The sequence below is a fragment of the Rana temporaria genome, chromosome 3 (assembly GCF_905171775.1).
Source record: "Rana temporaria chromosome 3, aRanTem1.1, whole genome shotgun sequence".
Taxonomy (NCBI): domain Eukaryota; kingdom Metazoa; phylum Chordata; class Amphibia; order Anura; family Ranidae; genus Rana; species Rana temporaria.
Window position 1 is genome coordinate 204964044 of NC_053491.1, and position 20048 is coordinate 204984091.

The 20048-nt window shown below is 42.6% G+C and overlaps 1 protein-coding gene across 2 annotated transcripts in view; it reads left to right on the forward strand.

Annotated features, from left to right (window-relative positions):
• Positions 1-216: 216 nt before the first annotated feature.
• Positions 217-20048, forward strand: part of KITLG (KIT ligand) — a 92876-nt gene continuing 73044 nt past the window's right edge. Inside the window, exon 1 of one of the 2 annotated variants that reach the window (XM_040344163.1) lies at positions 217-464. In XM_040344163.1, coding sequence (XP_040200097.1) covers positions 450-464 — 15 coding nt within the window. In that variant the 5' untranslated portion in view covers positions 217-449. Of the gene's footprint in view, positions 465-485; positions 621-20048 lie in introns of those variants that run through there. The other variant, XM_040344162.1, reaches the window with a different exon arrangement.

Sequence of the window (20048 nt, forward strand, 5' to 3'; positions counted from 1 at the left end):
TAGTATGAAATGTATATACTAGGTAGGTATAGATAGTAGGATATGTGTAGTATGAAATGTATATACTAGGTAGGTATAGTAGAATATGTATAGTGTGTGTCCCATACACCGGAGTGCTGATGAAGATGATTTCCCGAAGAGTGGAGTCCCATATAAGGCAGTGGGGGGGCGTGTCACCTCGGCCGTGTCTCCAGCAGGGGGCGGTGTCCCATATAAGTAGTGCTGAGGGTGTACAATCCTACACACTGACTATGATCTAGAGAGCGGCTTACTCGGAGATTACCCGGACAGTCCAGCAGTAGAGAGGCAGCAGCTCAGTCATTCCGTCCTCCTCATCAGCACACTACAAGAAAGCCAATGCACGGATTAGATGAAATATGCTGGGGCTCCACAACAGCTAAAAGGATCTTATCCGAGCTCCCTGGTCTGGATTGCGGCATCTTTTCCTTATGAAGAAGACAAAAGTAAGTAGCTGGGGATTACTATGGCAGGAAATCAGACATGTCACAGATCCAGGTGTTGTATGGAGTGATATGTGCAGCCCTCTCCACCACAGGACGTACACTCTGCAGTGTGATATGGACAGTGCCCGCGGTGTGCCCTGTGCACACATGTATCCTGTAAGTATATCGGTCTACTTTAGGGGTTTTAGTTACTGCATGTCAGGACAGCCAGTACTGGGAGAGACTGTGCAGCTCAATGAACTCTGGTGCCACCCAGGTAGAGATCTGAGTGATTAGAATTGGTACCAGCCTGTGGCAGAGCTGTCATAGAGCGCTGGGTGCATACGATTAATAGCAGCTTTAAGAAAAGCTGGCATAGAGCACTGGGTGCCTAGAATTGGTGTAATCCTTGGGCAGAGCTTGCATAGTGCGCTGATTACATAAGATTAGTACCAGTCTGGGGCAGAGCAGGCATAGTGTACTGAGTGCATAGAATTAGTGTCATCCAGGGGCAGAGCTCACATAGAGTACTAGGTGCATATGATTGGTACCATCTTGGGGCAGAGCACACATAGAGTACTGAGTGCATAGAATTAGTGTCATCCAGGGGCAGAGCTCACATAGAGTACTGAGTGCATAGAATTTGTACCATTCAGGGGCAGAGCTGACATAGAGTACTGAGTGCATAGAATTAGTGCCATCCAGGGGCAGAGCTGACATAGAGTACTGCATGCAAAGAATTGGTGCCATCCAGGGGCAGAGCTGACATAGAGTACTAGGTGCATAGGATTGGAACCATTTTGGGGCAGAGCACGTAAAGTGTACTGAGTGCATATAATTGGTGCCATTCAGGGGCAGAACTGACATAGAGTACTAGGTGCATAGAATTGGTGCCATTCAGGGGCAGAGCTGACATAGAGTACTAGGTGCATAGGATTGGAACCATCTTGGGACAAAGCAGGCATAGCGTACTGGGTGCATAGAATTGGTGCCTTCCAGGGGCTGAGCAGGTATGGGGTATTGTGTGCATAGAATTGGTGCCTACCAGGGGCAGAGCAGACATAGTATACTGGGTGCATAGAATTGACACCATCTTGGAGCAGAGCAGACATAGAGTACTGGGTGCATAGGACTGGAGCCATCCAGGGGCAGAGTTGACATAGAGTACTGGGTGGAGTACTTGGTGTATAGAACTGGTGCCATCCAGGAGCAGAGCAGGCATAGAGTACTGGGTGCATAGAACTGGTGCCATCCAGGGGCAAAGCAGGCATAATGTACTGGGTGCATAGAACTAGTGCCATCAGGAGCAGAGCAGGCATAGAGTATTGGGTGCATAGGATTGGCACCAGTAATGGGCAGAGCAGGCATAGAGTACTCCGTACATAGGATTGGTGCTATCCATGGGCAGAAATAGCATAGAGTACTCAGTGCATAGGATTGGAGCCATCCAGGGGCAGAGGGAGCATAGAGTATTCCAGACATAGGATTGGTGCTATCCAGGGGCAGAGGGAGCACAGAGTACTCCATACATAGGATTGATGCCCTCCGAGCCAAAGCTGACATAGAGTACCCTATACATAGGATTGGAGCCATCCGAGACAGAACTTGAATAGAATACTCAGTGCATAGGATAGGTACCAACCTAGGGCAGAGGTGGCATAAAATATTCGGTGCCTAGGATATATACCATCCTGGGACAGAGCTGGCATAGAATACTATGCACATAGGATTGGTACCATCCAGGGACAGAGCTGGCATAGAATACTCAGTGCATAGGATTGGTACCAACCTAGGGCAGAGGTGCCATAAAATATTCAATGTATAGGATAGATGCCATCCAGGGACAGAGCTGGCATAGAATATTCAGTGCATAGGATTGGTACCAACCTAGGGCAGAGGTGGCATAAAATATTCAATGTATAGGATAGATGCCATCCAGGGACAGAGCTGGCATAGAATATTCAGTGCATAGGATTGGTACCAACCTAGGGCAGAGGTGGCATAAAATATTCAATGTATAGGATAGATGCCATCCTGGGACAAAGCTGGCTAAGAATACTATGCACATAGGATTGGTACCATCCAGGGACAGAGCTGGCATAGAGCACTTGGTGCTTAGAATTGCTGGCACCGAGCACAAAATGCTAGGGGTAGGGGAAGTACAGGAAAAGGGATTATTTTCTCCTGACTTGTTGCTATTTGCATTGTGCTATTGTACTTTTTGAGAGATATTTGGCTTTGCTCCTACTGGAGATCCTTCTTGCATAACAGGCTTTAGGTAGCAGTGTTTTCCATTGTTCCCTGGGGCATGATTGCTATAGGCTGTAATATTCGGTGGGCTTGCAGTGCACACTGGCGGGGTCAAATGATTTGTGGGAGCCCTGCAGCCTCCATAATGCACTTTGGGACAAGACGCCGTTTGAAAGTGTCAGCAACTTGCGTTTGCCTTGTGGCTCTCTCTGTATCTTTCAGTAATTATGACAGTCGTTTTCTGGAATGTTAAGCCTGTGTGATTTTACACCCAGAGGTCAATCAATTCTAACTTCCAGGGAGTTCCATTGCTGCGTCAACCTTCCTTGATAATATGATTATATTGCATTCATAAAAAAGTAAATGGTCATGGTGCATGCCAGTCATTGGACAGGACTGGCACTGGATGACAGTGGGTGCAGCCATGCACAGATATCTCCAGTAGCAAACCCTTACACCCACAGAGGAGTTTGCTCTTTGGAAATCATATGCTGACATTATAAACTGTCACTTGTTTTTTTGGTTTCTCAGTGAGCTGTTCCATTGCTCTGAAAAATGCTAATTGCTTGGCTATCTATTGTACTTTTCCAGTCTTTGGCTGCAAGTGAAGAATGAGTTCCTGACCTGCATGCTTTGTATCAGAAAAGTTTTGAAGCCGTAGGGCCGGTATGGGTGTCAGGCAAATAGCATTTTAGCAAGCCAAGGCCAGAAATGGCATGCTCATGCATCTAATGTGTAGATTTCATTGCATGGGCATAGGTACAGTCATTAGATTGTGTGGGCAGGCCCAGTACTGTGCAGCTATTGTATGTGTTGGATCACTAAGTTGTTTTCCTTCGACTTTTACAAGGGATAGATCTCAGTACTGAGAGTAAAAGGGCTCATTCAGAGAGGAGTTCTCGCATTTTACACGATGCACATGGTTAGCAGTCTATACATCTGTATGCAAGATGTTCCCCTGCATTGTACAAGGACTCAGTTCCATGCGTGTTTGGGCTGATTGGGAATAAAATGAAAGCAGATCAAATAAATCACAAAAATGCCATCCACTGTAATACATAAAACACACAGAGAACAAACATACAACACTATAGATACAAAAAAAAAAAAAAACTACTAACATTATTCAACATTGTATATCTTTGTAAGGAGGGGCAATACAAAGCTACACATTACTTCCAATTCTGGATACATAGTTTCATAATATTTACACATAGTTATATAAAATATATCAATGTTAGCTACATCTTCTACTTGCGCTATTCACATTATGTATTATGGAAAGCAATAATGTAAAAAACACGACTTCCTATCAATAGCTACATTGTAAACTATCCCTTTCGCGGTGTTCCCACTTTTACATCTAAATTGGAATAACATATACTTCATATTTGTTACATATTTACATTCACATAACACATAGTTACATAGTTAGGTTGAAAAAAGACACATCCAGTTCAACCAAAAAAATAAAAAAAATTAATAAAAAAATACACATTTAACACATTTAAAAAATATTTAGGAAAGGCTGTTTGCTTATTTGTTTTTAAAATCGTGCCTTTCCCCTTCTGTGTAAGGGATTGAGGGAGTTATGTTCACCACAATTAACCCTGTCTGTACGGTGCTGGCAGATCTCATTGTCAGTTGTAAAGCTAGGTTCATACTGTGAATCCTGTGCAATTCACATGTGATTCAATGCGGTGCGAATTGAGCCCAGTCAAGCTGAATGGATTCAGATCGCACTGCATCGCATCAAAGTTGTGCATGCACTACTTTGGAAATGCGCTGCAACCAGATCTCAGCCGTGTACCCTGTGCAGTTCACATGCAATTCAGCTCGGTGCGAATTGAGCCCATTCAAGTTGAATGGATTCAGATCGCATTGCATCACACCAAAGTTTTGCATGCACTACTTTGGAAATGCACTGCAACCAGATCTAATGGTGTTTTTGTACCATGTGATCAGCTGCAGGCAAATGCGTGGGCTTTCTCTGGTTACTCCGGTTTCCTCCTGCTCTCCAAAGTCATGCTGGTAGGTTAATTGCTCCTGGATAAATTGGCCCTAGTATGTCTATGAATGAATGCAAGTTAGAGACCTTAGATTGTAAGCTCCTTGAGGGCAGGCACTGAAGTGAACATGCAATATATATGTAAAGCACCACGTAAATTGAAGTACCTGTAATAAATAAATAAAATGATAGTTCTCAAGGCTAGGGCGGTATGTTGTATATTAATTCACGTTAAAAAAAAATTCTCTTAGGCAGGTCATACACGGTTCAATAGGAACCGGCTGAGATTTCAAACATGTATGGGCAGGCTGAATGTACCAAGTTGATCGATCAATTAACTTAGGTACAACCAGCCTGCCGGGATTTCTTGCATTTTTTTTGCTAGCGACTGCTATAGCCGCTAGCTATAATTACTGTCTTCTCCCAGCGGGGATCACTTCCCCTGCCCTCTCCCGCCCTCCAACTGGGAGAAAAGTCCGGCAGGAGGGTTTCCCACATCTACTCTGTCGGTGTTGATGGTCTGCAACCAAGAAAATTCGCTCAGTGCATGGCCAGCCTTAGTCTGTCCCTTAATCGCACATTCAGTCTGACCGTGCACCATTTGATTTTTTTCATTCAGTCTGCGGTCTAAACGAACAATAATAGATTCCTCCACCCACGGTACACAGCACGGATGGACAAATCTCCCGCTGTGGCTGTTGTACTCTGACAGCTGGCACCAGCGACTGTCAGAATTCTTGAACAGCGGCTGCAGCAGATTGGTAACAGGCACTGTTTGTCTCACACTTTGATTGTTTGATCTCAGGATGGTGGGTGGGTGGCTGGCAGCAGGGCCACCCACAAAGTAAATTTTAGACTGTTTATGAGGAACCAGACAACATTTGAACAATTTAGACTTAGTCTATATATAATCCTGTATCAAACAAACAACTAGAAAGGTAAGAAATATTTTTTGGAACATATTTGGGTACGTTGTGTGAATGTGAACACATGGCAAATATTAATGGGGGTTTCTCAAATCTAAGGCCTCGTACACACGACCGAGAATCTCGACGAGTTTCTTGTCAAGCTTGACGGGATTCTTGTCAAGCTTTCCTTTCATACACACTGTCGAGACAAAATCTCGTCGTTCTCAACACGTTCGACGGCACTATAAAGGGGAATTTCGATTCCACTGGCGCCACCCTTGGGGCTGCTTTTGCTAATCTCATGTTACTGCGTGTTAAGTTAAAGTTGGGTGAGCGACGATTTGCGCTTTTCAGTCTGTTACAGCGTGACGAATGTGCTATCTCCATTACGAACGCTACTTTTACCGAAGGTGCGCTACCGTCTCATACTTTATTCTGAGCATGCGCAGGTTTTTAAGCATTCACACAAACGTGTTTCTCGTCGTAAACCTGCCCGATGAGAACCATGACGAGAAAATTGAGGCGTCCCAATGAGAAAAAAGAGAGCATGTTCTCTTTTTTTCTTGCAGAGATCCACGACAGTTTTCTCGACGAAAACCATACACACGACCGTTTTTCTTGGCAAAAAAAGCTCTGCTGGCAGTTTTCTTGTTGGTTTCTGCCGAGGAAAACGGTCGTGTGTACGAGGCATTACTGCATAATTGGTAATACACTTTAAGTCAATGTCTCCATTTAGAACCTGCAGACGTCTTGCAGTGTCATTGATTTAGTGCGTTTACTGTAATGTCTGTCAATAAGGAGATGACAACACATCTGCCAATACTGTGAAACAAAAGGCCGTCAAGGGCACCCTCGTAAAACAAGTATTTCCTTAAATAAACAAGAGTTTCACATATCTACAGATTTCCTGTATTTTATTTACATTTTTTAGCTGATAACATTCAAGCCGGGTTAGCCAAACATTGCCTTCGTCCTACCTTGCAGACTCCAAATCCAGGAGCGAAGTGCAGAACACGGCCACTTTGAATGTATTGACCTCACAGGAGAGCGGTCACATGATTCCTCTAATATCGTAGAAGTATTAAAGCAAAATAACTTTGAAGTAGGGTAGGATTAAAGGTTTCTAATCAAACTTTTCCAGGGTTTGTCATCAAAGCTGGAATGTGGCAGAGGTGAGAGGTACACTTCACCTCCGGTTTGTAATGACCAATAACATCTCCTGGCCCACATCTGGTCGGTGACCTTGTGTAAGGAATGAGTTAAACTTCATAGTCCTGTTTAGCAGAGGCCAAATGCATTATCAGTTATCAAAGTCTTAAGTCCTATTTGTATCCTTGTTAAAGATAAATGGAGTGAACTGGAAAATTGCCATGGGGAGCTTCCTTGAGAGATAGAAGGATTAGCAGAGTATGGTTTCCTCATTGTCTGGTGAACTACAGGTCTCAGAATGCTGTGATGGAAAGATTATTTATTACCGGTATTTATATAGCTCCAACAGTTTACGTATATTGCACATTCAATCAGTCCCTGTGCTCAAGGAGCTTACAATCTAAGGTCCCTAACTCACATACATACATATATTGTACATTAACATCAGTCCCTGTGCTCAAGGAGCTTACAATCTAAGGTCCCTAACTCACATACATATGTATATTGTACATTCACATCAGTCCCTGTGCTCAAGGAGCTTACAATCTAAGGCCCCTAACTCACATACATACGTATATTGCACATTCACATCGATCCCTGTGCTCAAGGAGCTTACCATTCAAGGTCCCTAACTCACATACATACGTATATTGTACATTAACATCAGTCCCTGTGCTCTAGGAGCTTACAATCTAAGGTCCCTAACTCACATACATATGTATACTGTACATTAACATCAGTCCTTGTGATCAAGGAGCTTACAATCTAAGGTCCCTAACTCACATACATACGTATATTGTACATTAACATCAGTCCCTGTGCTCAAGGAGCTTACAATCTAAGGTCCCTAACTCACATACATACATACATATGTATATTGTACATTCACATCAGTCCATGTGCTCAAAGAGCTTACAATCTAAGGTCCCTAACTCACATATATACATATATTGTACATTTACATCAGTCCCTGTGCTCAAGGAGCTTACAATCTAAGGTCTCTAACTCACATACATACGTATATTGTACATTCACATCAGTCCCTGTCCTCAAGGAGCTTACAATCTAAGGTCTCTAACTCACATACATACGTATATTGCACATTCACATCAGTCCCTGTGCTCAAGGATCTTACAATATTAGGTCCCTATCTCACATATATACATATATTGTACATTTACATCAGTCTCTGCACTCAAAATTACAATCTAAGGTCCCCACCCCGAATGGGATGGATCAGATGAACACTGATGCAAGCGTATGCACATCTGCCTGCACAGAGATTGCACAGGTCTGTTTTCTTTCATTACAAGATCAGGACAGAAAAATCAGGATGGACACGGATGTCGCAAAAGTGCCATTTGTACTAAGAAGGGGATCTATTCACAGAGGACGGCTGTATGAAAGGGACCTTATGCAATTTTTACATAATGTACATCCACATCAGTCCCGGTCTTCAAGGAGTTTACAATCTAAGGTCCCTATCTCACATACATACGTATTTTGTACATTCACATCAGTCTCTGCGCTCAAGGAGCTTACAATCTAAGGTCCCTATCTTTCATGTATGCATACGAGGGCCAGTTTAATTAAACAAGAGAGGATTAACCTATGTTAATGTTTTTGGTGTGTAGGAGGAAACCCAAGCAAATCCGTACAGCTAAGGTCATATTTAGGATTTGAACTGATGACCCTAGTCAGGGCAGGACTTAGGGTGGTGGGGGCCCCTGGGCTTGAGTGTTGAAGGGGCCCCCTGGAGCCGAGAATTGGGGGGGATCGAAGTTGTTGAGCGGGGGGGGGGGGCGGATTGAAGTTGTTGAACGGGGGGGAGCGCATTAAAGTATTTTGCAGTTGTTGAGGGGGGGGAGTGCCTCTCACCTGTGCCAACAGCCGGGGCCACAGACTGTCATTAGCCCGGCTGTCGGCTTTCTTCCCTTCAGCAGCCACAGTCCTCCACACACCACTCCTAACTATAGACCTGTTAGTTTAACTTCTATAGTTGGGAAGATACTGGAACGTTTAATAAAAGACCACATGGATGAGTTCTTGCTGGAAAAAAACTATTTAAGCAGCAGTCAACATGGATTCATGAAAGACAGAAGTTGTCAGACAAACCTGATTTCCTTTTATGAAGAGGTAAGTAAAACCCTGGACAGAGGCGTGGCTGTGGACGTGATATATTTGGATTTTGCAAAAGCGTTCGATACAGTTCCGCACACACAGCTCATGTGTAAGGTAAGGTCTACAGGATTGGATATATCAGTTTGTAAATGGATAGAAAACTGGCTGAAAGCCAGAATTCAGAGAGTCGTGGTTAATGATTCTTACTCTGAATGGTCCAATGTTATCAGTGGTGTACCCCAAGGTTCAGTGCTGGGACCCTTACTTTTCAATATATTTATAAATGATATTGGGTCTGAGATCAAAAGTAACATTTCTGTCTTTGCAGATGACACCAAGCTATGCAGTGGAATAACGTCCTTACAGGATGTCTCCAATTTACAAGCCGACCTCAATGCTCTGTCTGATTGGGCGACTAAGTGGCAGATGAGGTTTAATGTAGATAAATGTAAAGTTATGCACTTGGGGGCTAAGAATATGCATGCATCATACATACTAGGGGGAGTACAACTGGGGGGGTCTGTAGTGGAGAAAGATCTGGGGGTTTTAGTTGATCATAAGCTCAATAATGGCATGCAATGCCAAGCTGCGGTTTCCAAAGCGAGCAAAGTCCTTTCTTGTATTAAGAGAGGTATGGACTCCAGAGACAGAGATATAATTTTGCCCCTGTACAAATCATTAGTAAGACCTCATCTGGAATATGCAGTTCAGTTTTGGGCACCAGTTCTCAAAAAGGATATAGGAGAACTGGAGAAAGTGCAGAGAAGAGCAACCAAACTGATAAGAGGCATGGAGGAGCTCAGCTATGAGGAAAGATTAGAAGAACTAAATCTATTCACTCTTGAGAAGAGGAGAATTAGGGGGGATATGATCAACATGTACAAATATATAAGAGGTCCATACAGTGAACTTGGTGTTGAGTTATTCACTTTACGGTCATCACTGAGGACAAGGGGGCACTCTTTACGTCTAGAGGAAAAGAGATTTCACCTCCAAATACGGAAAGGTTTTTTCACAGTAAGAGCTGTGAAAATGTGGAACAGACTCCCTCCAGAGGTGGTTCTGGCCAGATCAGTAGATTGCTTTAAGAAAGGTCTGGATTCTTTCCTAAATGTACAGAATATAACTGAGTACTAAGATTTGTAGGTAAAGTTGATCCAGGGTAAATCCGATTGCCTCTCGGGGGATCAGGAAGGAATTTTTTCCCCTGCTGTAGCAAATTGGATCATGCTCCGCTGGGGTTTTTTGCCTTCCTCTGGATCAACTGTGGGTATGAAGTTGGGTGTATAGGATTTTACTGTGTTTTTTTATTTTGTTTTTTGTGGTTGAACTGGATGGACTTGTGTCTTTTTTCAACCTGACTAACTATGTAACTATGTAACTCCGGTTCCTCCTGCTTCCGTGCTGCCTCCTCTTGCAGTGCGGGAAAATCCCTTTTGCAGGAATGCGGGAAGAAGCTGTCTGTGCGGGAAAGTCCCACAGAATCCGTGTTTGTTGGGAGGTATGCGCAGGGCCGCCATCAGGAATTTTGGGGCCCCTTGCACAGCTTAAGGCATGGGCCCCCTGAAGCAGAGAACCTAGGGGGGGTGGGGGTGCTGCCGCCTGAAATTGAGAAGCGTGGGGGCTGCCGCAAATTGAGAAGCGGGGGGGCCTTTACAAAAAAAAGAAGAAATAAAGAAGAAAACAAATATATATAAATATATGTAGCCACCCGGGGCCCTGGGGACCTCTGGGCCTTTTAATAAAAATAAAAAATAAACCTCTGGGCCCTTTAATAATAAAAAAAAAAACATTTATAAAAAATACATAAAAAAAGGGAGGTTGCCAAACCCGGGGGCCCTGGGGACCTCTGGGCCCCTGGGAACCTCTGGGCCTTTTAATAAAAAATAAAAAAATAAACAAAAATAAAAAAATAAACATTTATAAAAAAAATAAAAAAAGGGGGGGTTGCCACATGGGGCTCTGGGGACCTCTGAGCCCTTTAATAAAAAAAATATATATATATATATATAAAAAATGTAATTTTTTTTATAAAAAAATAAAAAAGGTGGGTTGCCATCCGGGGGCCCTGGAGACCCCTGGGCCCTTTAATAATAATAATAAAAAATATATATATATATTATATATATAAAAATAAAAAATATATAAAAAAAAACATTTTTTTACAAAAAATAAATAAAAAAAAGGGGGGTTGCCGTCCGGGGCCCTGGGGGCCTCCGGGCCCCTGGGGACCTCCGGACCCCTAAAAAAAAAAAAAAAAAAAAAATATATTTTTTTTTTTTTTTTTTTAAAGGGGGCCCCCTATTGGGTGGGGCCCCTGGGCTTGAGCCCAGTCAAGGCCAATGGTAAGTCCGGCCCTGACCCTAGTGCTGCGAGGTGCAAAATAAATACCTGTAATAAATAAATACATAAATATATCAAAAGGGAAATTTCCCCACTTCCTGGTGTATCTACAGAACAGTAACAAAATGCCAATTTCCCCAGTAGGATTCTGACTTATGATCAAGCCCCAGAATTATGAACTTGCTCAATGACTGACAACGGCTTATGTAAGTTTTTCCTATACGAAGACTGCCAATGCCCTGGAAACCAATTGAATGTAGCAGGATGGAGTTATATTACCAACTAAATAAAAATGCCTTGGCATCATGCAAAGATTTTCTATAAACAATTACCGGCTGCCAGATTCGGTCTATGAGTGAATTTGTACTTAATGAACAGGTCACTCCCGTTTTGTTGCATATTTTTATTTTTTTACTGCCCATTGCGTTACATATAACAATTCTAGAGGATGGGTTGTTTTACTGGTTTATGGCTTTAGTACTGAGACAAAGCAAAGAGCGCTGGTATATCGCTTTAGAAAAAGGGTCAGAGTTTATTTAATGGCAGGCTTATTAATGTTAAATTCTGTTCGGTACCCAAGGGTTACTAGAACACTTTTTTGTTTTGCAGTGTGGTATTAAATAAACCAGTTACTTTAAGGTCAACGCCAGGAAACATAAGAAACTGCCCCTCCACTGCAAGGGTTAAATGATCATGAGGTTTAGGGTGTAGAGGTACAGACATAATTACTTACCCTATCCCCTGCACAGAGAGGTGAAGGAGGAGAAACATCAGCACACTGATCTTCCCACTGATAGGCTGTGCACAGGGTTTGTGAGCAGAAGTCTGATCACTGGAGGAGAGCAAACTGTTTGCGTAGTCAGATTTAATAGGGAAGCAGAGGGACTGGCAGGAACACCAGGGAGTTCACACAAAGGAAGACATACAAAGACGTCTGAATACTTTTTCATACAAGTACATGGCTCAAAAGACACACATGAACTTTAATGGCATCCCAGTCTTAGTCCATAGGGCTAAATATTGAGTTTGCCCGCCCTTTGCAGCTATAACAGCTTTAGCTCTTCTGGGAAGGTTGTCCACAAGGTTTAGGAGTGTGTCTATGGGAATGTTTGATCATTCTTCCAGAAGTGTACTTATGAGGTTAGGAACTGATGTGGACGAGAAGGCCTGGCTCGCAGTCTTCGCTCCAATTCATCCTAAAGGTGTTCTATCGGGTTAAGGGTGTCAAGTTCCTCCACCCCAAACTCGCTCATCCATGTGGGCCAAATCAATATTGAACTCTATGGATTAAGACTGGGATGCCATTAACATTCATGTGTGTATAAAGTCAGGCATCCCAATACTTTTGACAATATAGTGTATCAGGAATATGAAATATTGGGTTTATAAATCCTTTAAATCTGCATTGTACTTGGTGGTGGTAAGGATGCAACACGGCCATGAGTGGCTTGGGGAGGAAGCTACAGTGGACTTGTCCCAATGCTGGAGGGCAAAATATATTTAGTATTTCTTCTTATTCAGGCACCCCTAGATACAAGGAGCTTTTAAAGCTTGCAGTATGGGGAGCCCATCACAAGTGTATTTTTTTTTGTGGTGCCTGGAGTTAATTAATAAAACAGCATAATAGATCTAGAGTGATTATTCGCCTTTCTACATAATTGCTTTGTTGTGTGCCTAGTGAATTATGTCTTTCGGGACCTGTGTGTCTCCCAGAAGACAGCGGGGGGGACGGAGAAGACGCCGGAAGTGGCATAGATACCCGCAGTTGACTCGGGTATCTATGCCTGGAAGTGGGAGCAAAATACCTGTATTAGACAGGTATCTACTTCCCCCTGAATGTGACACCTTATGTGGAGGAATCCGAAAATCGGAAGTTCCGTTTTTGGGTGGAACTCCGCTTTAAGTTCCGGAGCAACTGCCCTTGCAGAGTGCAACGGCATTTTGCTAAGTGCACAGTCTGTTTGCCTTACGTAAATCAACCCCTGTGTGTTCAGAAAGTTATGTATAGCAACTTTCTGACCTCTTCTCATCAGCCAAGAACTGACTTCCCTGCATAGTAAAACACAGATGAGGTCTAAAAAAAGGAATGTGAAAATAGAAAGCTAAAAATGTCATTAGGGCAAAAAGAAGGAACCAGCAAAGACAAAATATAAGCATATTAAACACTTAAGACATGGACCATATTGCTGGTCAAAGACCAGAGCACTTTTCGCGATTCGGAACTGCGTCGCTTTAAAGGACAATTGTGCGGTCGTGCGACGTGGCTCCCAAACAAAATTGGCGTCCTTTTTTTCCTACAAATAGAACTTTCTTTTGGTGGTATTTGATCACCTCTGCGGTTTTTCGTTTTTGCGCTATAAACAAAAATAGAGCGACAATTTTGAAAAAAATATATTTTTTACTTTTTACCATAATAAATATCCCCCAAAAATATATATAAAAAAAGTTTTTTTTCCTCAGTTTAGGCCGATACGTATTCTTCTACATATTTTTCATTAAAAAAAAAATCGCAATAAGCGTTTATTGATTGGTTTGCGCAAAAGTTATGCATTTCTCCCCTGACAGGCCGGGAGCTGTGTGTTTACACACACAAAGCTCCCGGTTCTCGCTGTGTAAAGAGCGATCGCGGGTGCCCGGCGGTGATCGCTACCGCCGGGCACGCGCGCGGGAGTCAGGAGCGAGCGGGGGGTGCGCACGCGCCCCTAGTGGCCGCTTCGAGAGCCGACATAGAGCTACGGGCTCTCGCGCAGGAGAGCCAACCTGCCGCCTGGTCGGCATCTACCGTATTTATCGGGGTATTGCGCGCTCCGGCGTATAGCACACACCCCTAAAGTGGACCCGACATTCCTGTAAAAAAAGATTTTAGTACTTACAGTTTTGGTGTCTTGTGCAGCGTCCATCGGCGGCCTCGTCGGGTCTGGCGTCCATCTGCGGCTTCGGGTGTCCTCTTCGTCGGGTCCGGCGTCCTTCTGCTGCGTCCTCCCCGTTCGATCCCCGCGCAGAGTTTGAATACTGCTCCGGCATATACCGAGCGCAGTACACTTGTGTATAGTCGGGCAGGCTCGGCTACTCTCGCACTCACGTCCTGTACGTCCAGGATGTGAGCGCGAGAGGAGCCGAACCTGCCCGACTATACACGAGTGTACTGCGCTCGGTATATGCCGGCGCAGTATTCAAACTCGGCGGGGGAAAGCGGGTATCGGCGTATATCGCGCACCCACGATTTTGCCCTGATTTTCAGGGCAAAAAAGTGCGCGGTATACGCCGATAAATACGGTAGTTAAAGTTCAGCTTTGAATTCCCATACATGACCTTTGCTATGCGGAGATACGTGCATATATTTCCTATGTGAAATGTTTAGTCTTACTGTCAGCTTATAACCCAGGTATCTTCTTTACAATATGGAAGCTTAGGGAAAGATTAGTGTATTCTAGGGAAAACCTCTAAGCTCTTTGACCCACCATAAAGCATACTTCTCATGTAGGGAATTTACTGTTGTAATCCAGTTAACTAGCAACCTTAAGTACTGGACTCTATAAAGTGTGTATTTCTCTGAAGCCTTAAACAGGTCTGGACTGGTAGTCTGGCAACTCTGGTATTTGTGTATGATATATTTTATGATGATTTAGGGGTTTTTTTTTTTTGCTTGTTGCTTCTAATATGGCTAATGTTTTAGTGTCTCGTATCAAGTTATTTTATAAAAGTCAGCCGTTCAAGCACGTTCAAGCAGTTTTATGAAATGGAAGCATGAGTCATGGTATAAATCAAAGGAAAGGGTCATTTCATTAGTAAATGAGAACACACAAGTGTTTGGTGTGAAGAGGTCACCAACACCATTTAAGAACAGTCCAGGAAATAGTTTTAAAAATGTCTCCTGTTGTTCTTCATTGTGATAATCTGATAACTGTTATAAAAGCACACTACATAACAGTAGATGTCTGGTGTCTCTACTATTACATGATGTCCCTGTGATCAAAGCTATATCAAGTCATTTAAGGATAACTAAACCCCAAAACAACCTGCATACCTCCCAACTTTTTGAGATGGTAATGAGGGACAGCTATCAGCAAAAGTATGCAGGCTTAGGACACACCCCTTGTCACGCCCCCTTAAAGGAGAATTGTACAAAAAAATAAGATTTGTTAAACCCACAAGTGCTTTTTTACCATTTATGTTGGCTTTTGGGAATTAAAAATGCAACAATTTAGAAATCAGATGAAAGGTTTAGCGTTGGAAAACACGTTTTGATAGATACAAAGTGCATTTTATATACATCTAAATAGATCAGACCAAAATGAGGGACAAAAGAGGGACAGAGGGACATTGCTCCAAATCAGGGACAGTCCCTCGAAATCAGGGACAGTTGGGAGCTATGCAACTTGTAATTCATGGGTAATAACCATAGCCCCCTCCACAGATACAGTGGAGTACGTGAAAGGTATTATTTGCAGGGTCACCAGGTGAAAACAAGGGGTAAAAACCCTGGAAAAAAAGGAAAACAAATCCAGCTACCATATCTAAGGACTGGTAAACTACAATACATTACATTTTTGTTCTGGGTTTAGATATGCTTTCCGTTTTTAAAGCTCTATGGCTTTTTTTCAATGGCCATTGTATCAAATGTGCATTTATAATTTGCAATGTGGATCATTACTTGCCTAATGCTATGTTGACTATTAAAATAAACTGTTTATTATAGTTATTATGATATCATCTGCTAGTGGGAGATCTAAATCTTTTGTCAAGTTTGATGTTTAACATCACTAGGCAAATAGGTGAGGCCTTGATACTGGTTTAAGCTCTATGCAGTCTGTTATTGCAGTGGTCATCTACCCTGTCCTCGGGGGCCCACTAACAGGCCAGGTTTTCAAGATAACTGAAATACATCACAGATGATATCATTTGCTGCTCAGTGATTGCAGTATTCTAGTATGTATCTCCTCAAGGTAATGCATAAAACCTGGCCTGTTAGTGGGCCCTGAGGACAGGGTTGCTGTCCACTGTTATAGGTTCAAAATAAATGACTAGTGATTATCACTATTGTATATGGGATATAGCATGATCAACTGCTAGTGCACTGAATATGTAAATATAGCTCAAACCTTTTTTTGTGTGGGTGGTTTAACTTGTTAAACAAAGTTTTTTTTTTTTTATTGTTGTTTGGAATTTCTCTCTGTTTATTTAGCCTGGTGACCATTATCCTTGAAAACGAATGGGATGGTAAATCCAAAATGTTATAGTTGTCATAGGTGAGAGTAAAGCTGACCATGGAGGACTTGAAATGCAGCTTTATTGGCCTAAATCTGAGCCTTGGGTGGGCATGCAAGAACCACCCAGCTTGCCAAAAGTATTTTTTTTAAATCAGTTGAGCCACGTGGAGGATTGTCATCTGAATAGTGAGTGCATCTAAAATGCTTATTGGGTCAGGAAGTCACAGGTGCTGCGTCTGTCTGAACACAATAATCAATAGTGGACATTTTGGTCACCTTAAATCCTTCCATGGGGACACTTGTTCCAGTGACAACTGTCTAATAAGGGAGCCCCCCTCCCTTTGTAGAGATTTCCTCTCACTTCTTGTTGAATCTCTGGGACAGGTAGTGAAAATTGCGCTAATGGGACACAGGTTGCAAAAAAGAAACTAAGGTCGCGTACACACTGTCGAACATGTCCGCTGAAACTGGTCCGCGGACCAGTTTCCGCGGACATGTCCGACCGTGTGTATGGCCTAGCGGACAGGTTTCCAGCGAACAAAAGTTTCTTAGCAAGCTAAGAAACTTGTCCACTGGAAACATGTCCGTCGGACATTTCCGATGGTTAGTACACCTAATCGGACATGTCCGCTGGTTATGACGTGTAACCAGCGTCCCGAAATCCCGCGCATGCGTCAAATTGATTTGACGCATGCGTGGAAGCATTGCACTTCCGTGTTTGAGAACGTCGGTGTCTTCTACATCACCGCGTTCTCTGTCCGCAGGGATTTTGGTCTGATGGTGTGTACACACATCAGACCAAAAGCTCCCAGAAGACATGTCCGATGAAAACGGTCCGCGGATCGTTTTCATCGGACATGTCTCCTCGTGTGTACGGGGTCTAACAGGGGGTTCTAAACTATTTCCTACTCTCTAAAAGTAGAAGAAAAGTTTTGGCTATGCCTACGCTTGAAAAGTCTCTTGTGAAGTTGTGACCCTTCCTCAATCAGGATAATGATCATGCTCAAAATGTACACAAAACATGACCTGCTGCCGACTTCCTAGGGTTGTAGAAGTGTTTAGTAAATGCTATAAGCTGACTCTGCATGCACAGGCCTGTTGAATTTGTTGGCTATCTTTTTTTGAGCTAAAGATTAAGCATTTTATACAATTTAGATGGTATCCACTCATACAGTCGGGTTTTGTCGATGGAATAGGCTACAATTCTATGGTTATGATGCCTGTAGACTGGTTCTCTTTGGGGGAACAATGCAGGTTGATAAACCTGTTGCAGGCGCTATTGTTTCCAGCTGTGATATGCGGCACCGACTGCGTCTAGTATCACAGCCCTCTTCTGCCTCCCCTCCATTCATCCCTGCCAAAACTTTTCTTATTGCAAATGCACTAATCCAAATACGACACAATATCACAATCACTGCTTTCTCTTCTTGTGAATTTTATTAAATTTAAGGCAAGTATGTACATAATTATCAACAGTACAGTATGTTTTTGCCGTAAGAACTAGTTTTGTGAATCCTGAAAAAAACAATTGTTACATAAATTCAGAAATTTAATTTATGCTTGTCTTGGCTGCCCCAAGCGTTGTTCTCTGCGGGGCCAACACCTAAAATCCCATGGCTGTCTGGATTTTCAGCTCATCTGCATAAGATTCTTATCACCTTTAAGAAAGAAAGTTTAAGGATCTCTTATTATGTATTTGCATGCGAATAGTACAGACTTTTGCTTAAGCTCACAAGCTCTTACATTTCTCCAAATAAATTCTTTGTTCAAAGCTGCAGCTTGATATGTGATCCATTATGATTGCTTGGGGTAAGATTACTTTTCATTGCTTGTTATATTATTATGAACGGTATAAAATGTGCAGATCATTTGCAATGTAGAAGTCATTTGTGAATTTAGTTCCCTTAACCCACATTTTATTGTTCAGGATATAAAGGTAAAGGATATGGTTAGAGAATGCAATAATGCTCCAGCCGAAGAAAAGGAATCAAATGTCCTTAACTGAAGTGCACAATGAGGCAGCTATAATGCAATAAAAGAAATTAGAGTTCTTCGTTTGCCATTTCCACCCAAGTGTAGACAGCCACACCAGACCATTATTACTAGTCATTATTCCTGATAAAATCCAATGTATGTGAAGATTCCCACCACAAATAGAAATTGATTATGATAAATGGATGCAGTGTTTCTCTAGGCAATTTAGAAATGAAACACATTACATCTCATATTGTATTACAATGGTACTTAGGAGCTATGTTATAAACACTAAATAAAAAGTCTTTAGTTGATAAGATCAAGGATACACACATAAATCAGATCTATGGTATCTTACAGATTGCTGATTATCTTTTCTATAGGAATGTGTACAGAACATGTACCTTCAGGAACATCTAGGCCCCATGCACACGAGACGCTGCTAAACTTGAACTCAGAGGCATTTGGGCATTTTTTTCAACTGCCCCTGAACACATTTAATGTTATACTATGTGTCCATGCACACAATCACTTTTTTTGGCGTTTTAAAGCAGTTGGGTTTATGTCCGTTTTTTCAGCCGCAAAATTTTGGATTCAGAAGCGTTTTATTTTTGCGTTTTAAACTTTGGGAAGGTCTACAATGTCTTTGAGATAAGCGCTGACAGCCGCAAACGCGGTAAAACGCAGCTAATCGCGGCAAAACGCTGCACAATTCGCGACAAAAACGGGCGTTTTAAACGCCGGTTTTAGCCTTTGAAAACGTGAGTTTAGAGGTGTTTGTAATTGCTTATCGTGTGCATGGGGCCTTAAACCACTACAAGTCCTTATAGGAGAATTCCATGTATGGTATTTTTTACATAGTTACATTGGTCCATCTTGGACCAATGTAGCTTACTTATATACCACACTCGTGGAATCCCTCTAAAATCTGAAAATCACTGTAGTAGACACAGTTAATCCAGTGATCTCCACTAGCCTTTGGGTCATGTGCCGAGCAGCTGCCTACTGCTTTCTGAAAACAGAAATTTGCCCACTAGGCATGGGTGCCATGAATTTTAGGCACAAAAATGATAGTGCACCTGTATCTAGGGCCTCGTACACACGATAGGTTAAACAGAGGACAACGGTCTGATGGACCGTTTTCATCAGTCAAAAATGATGGTGTGTGGGCCCCATAGGTTATTTAACCATCGGTTAAAAAAAAGCCAACTTGCTTTAAATTTAACCGATGGATGCCTAACCGATGGGAAAAAAACGATCGTTAGTAGGCACAACCATCGGTTAAATATCCACGCATGCTCAGAATCAAGTCGACACATGCTTGGAAGCATTGAACTTTTTTCAGCACGTCGTTGTGTTTTACGTCACCGCGTTCTGACACAATGGTTTTTTTAACTGATGGTGTGTAGGCATGACGGACCATCAGTCAGCTTCATCGGTTAACCGATGAAAACGGTCCATCAGTCCGTTCTCATCGGATGGACTGATCGTGTGTACGCGGCATAAGTCTCACACATGTAATCTTGCATGTGTACACATATCTCAAAGTCCATAGTTTACTTACTAGAAGCAGTCTCAATTGTGCCCAGAATGTGATGGGAGTTGGGAGTTGGTTAGCAGCACTAACTGTAGCATGTTTTAC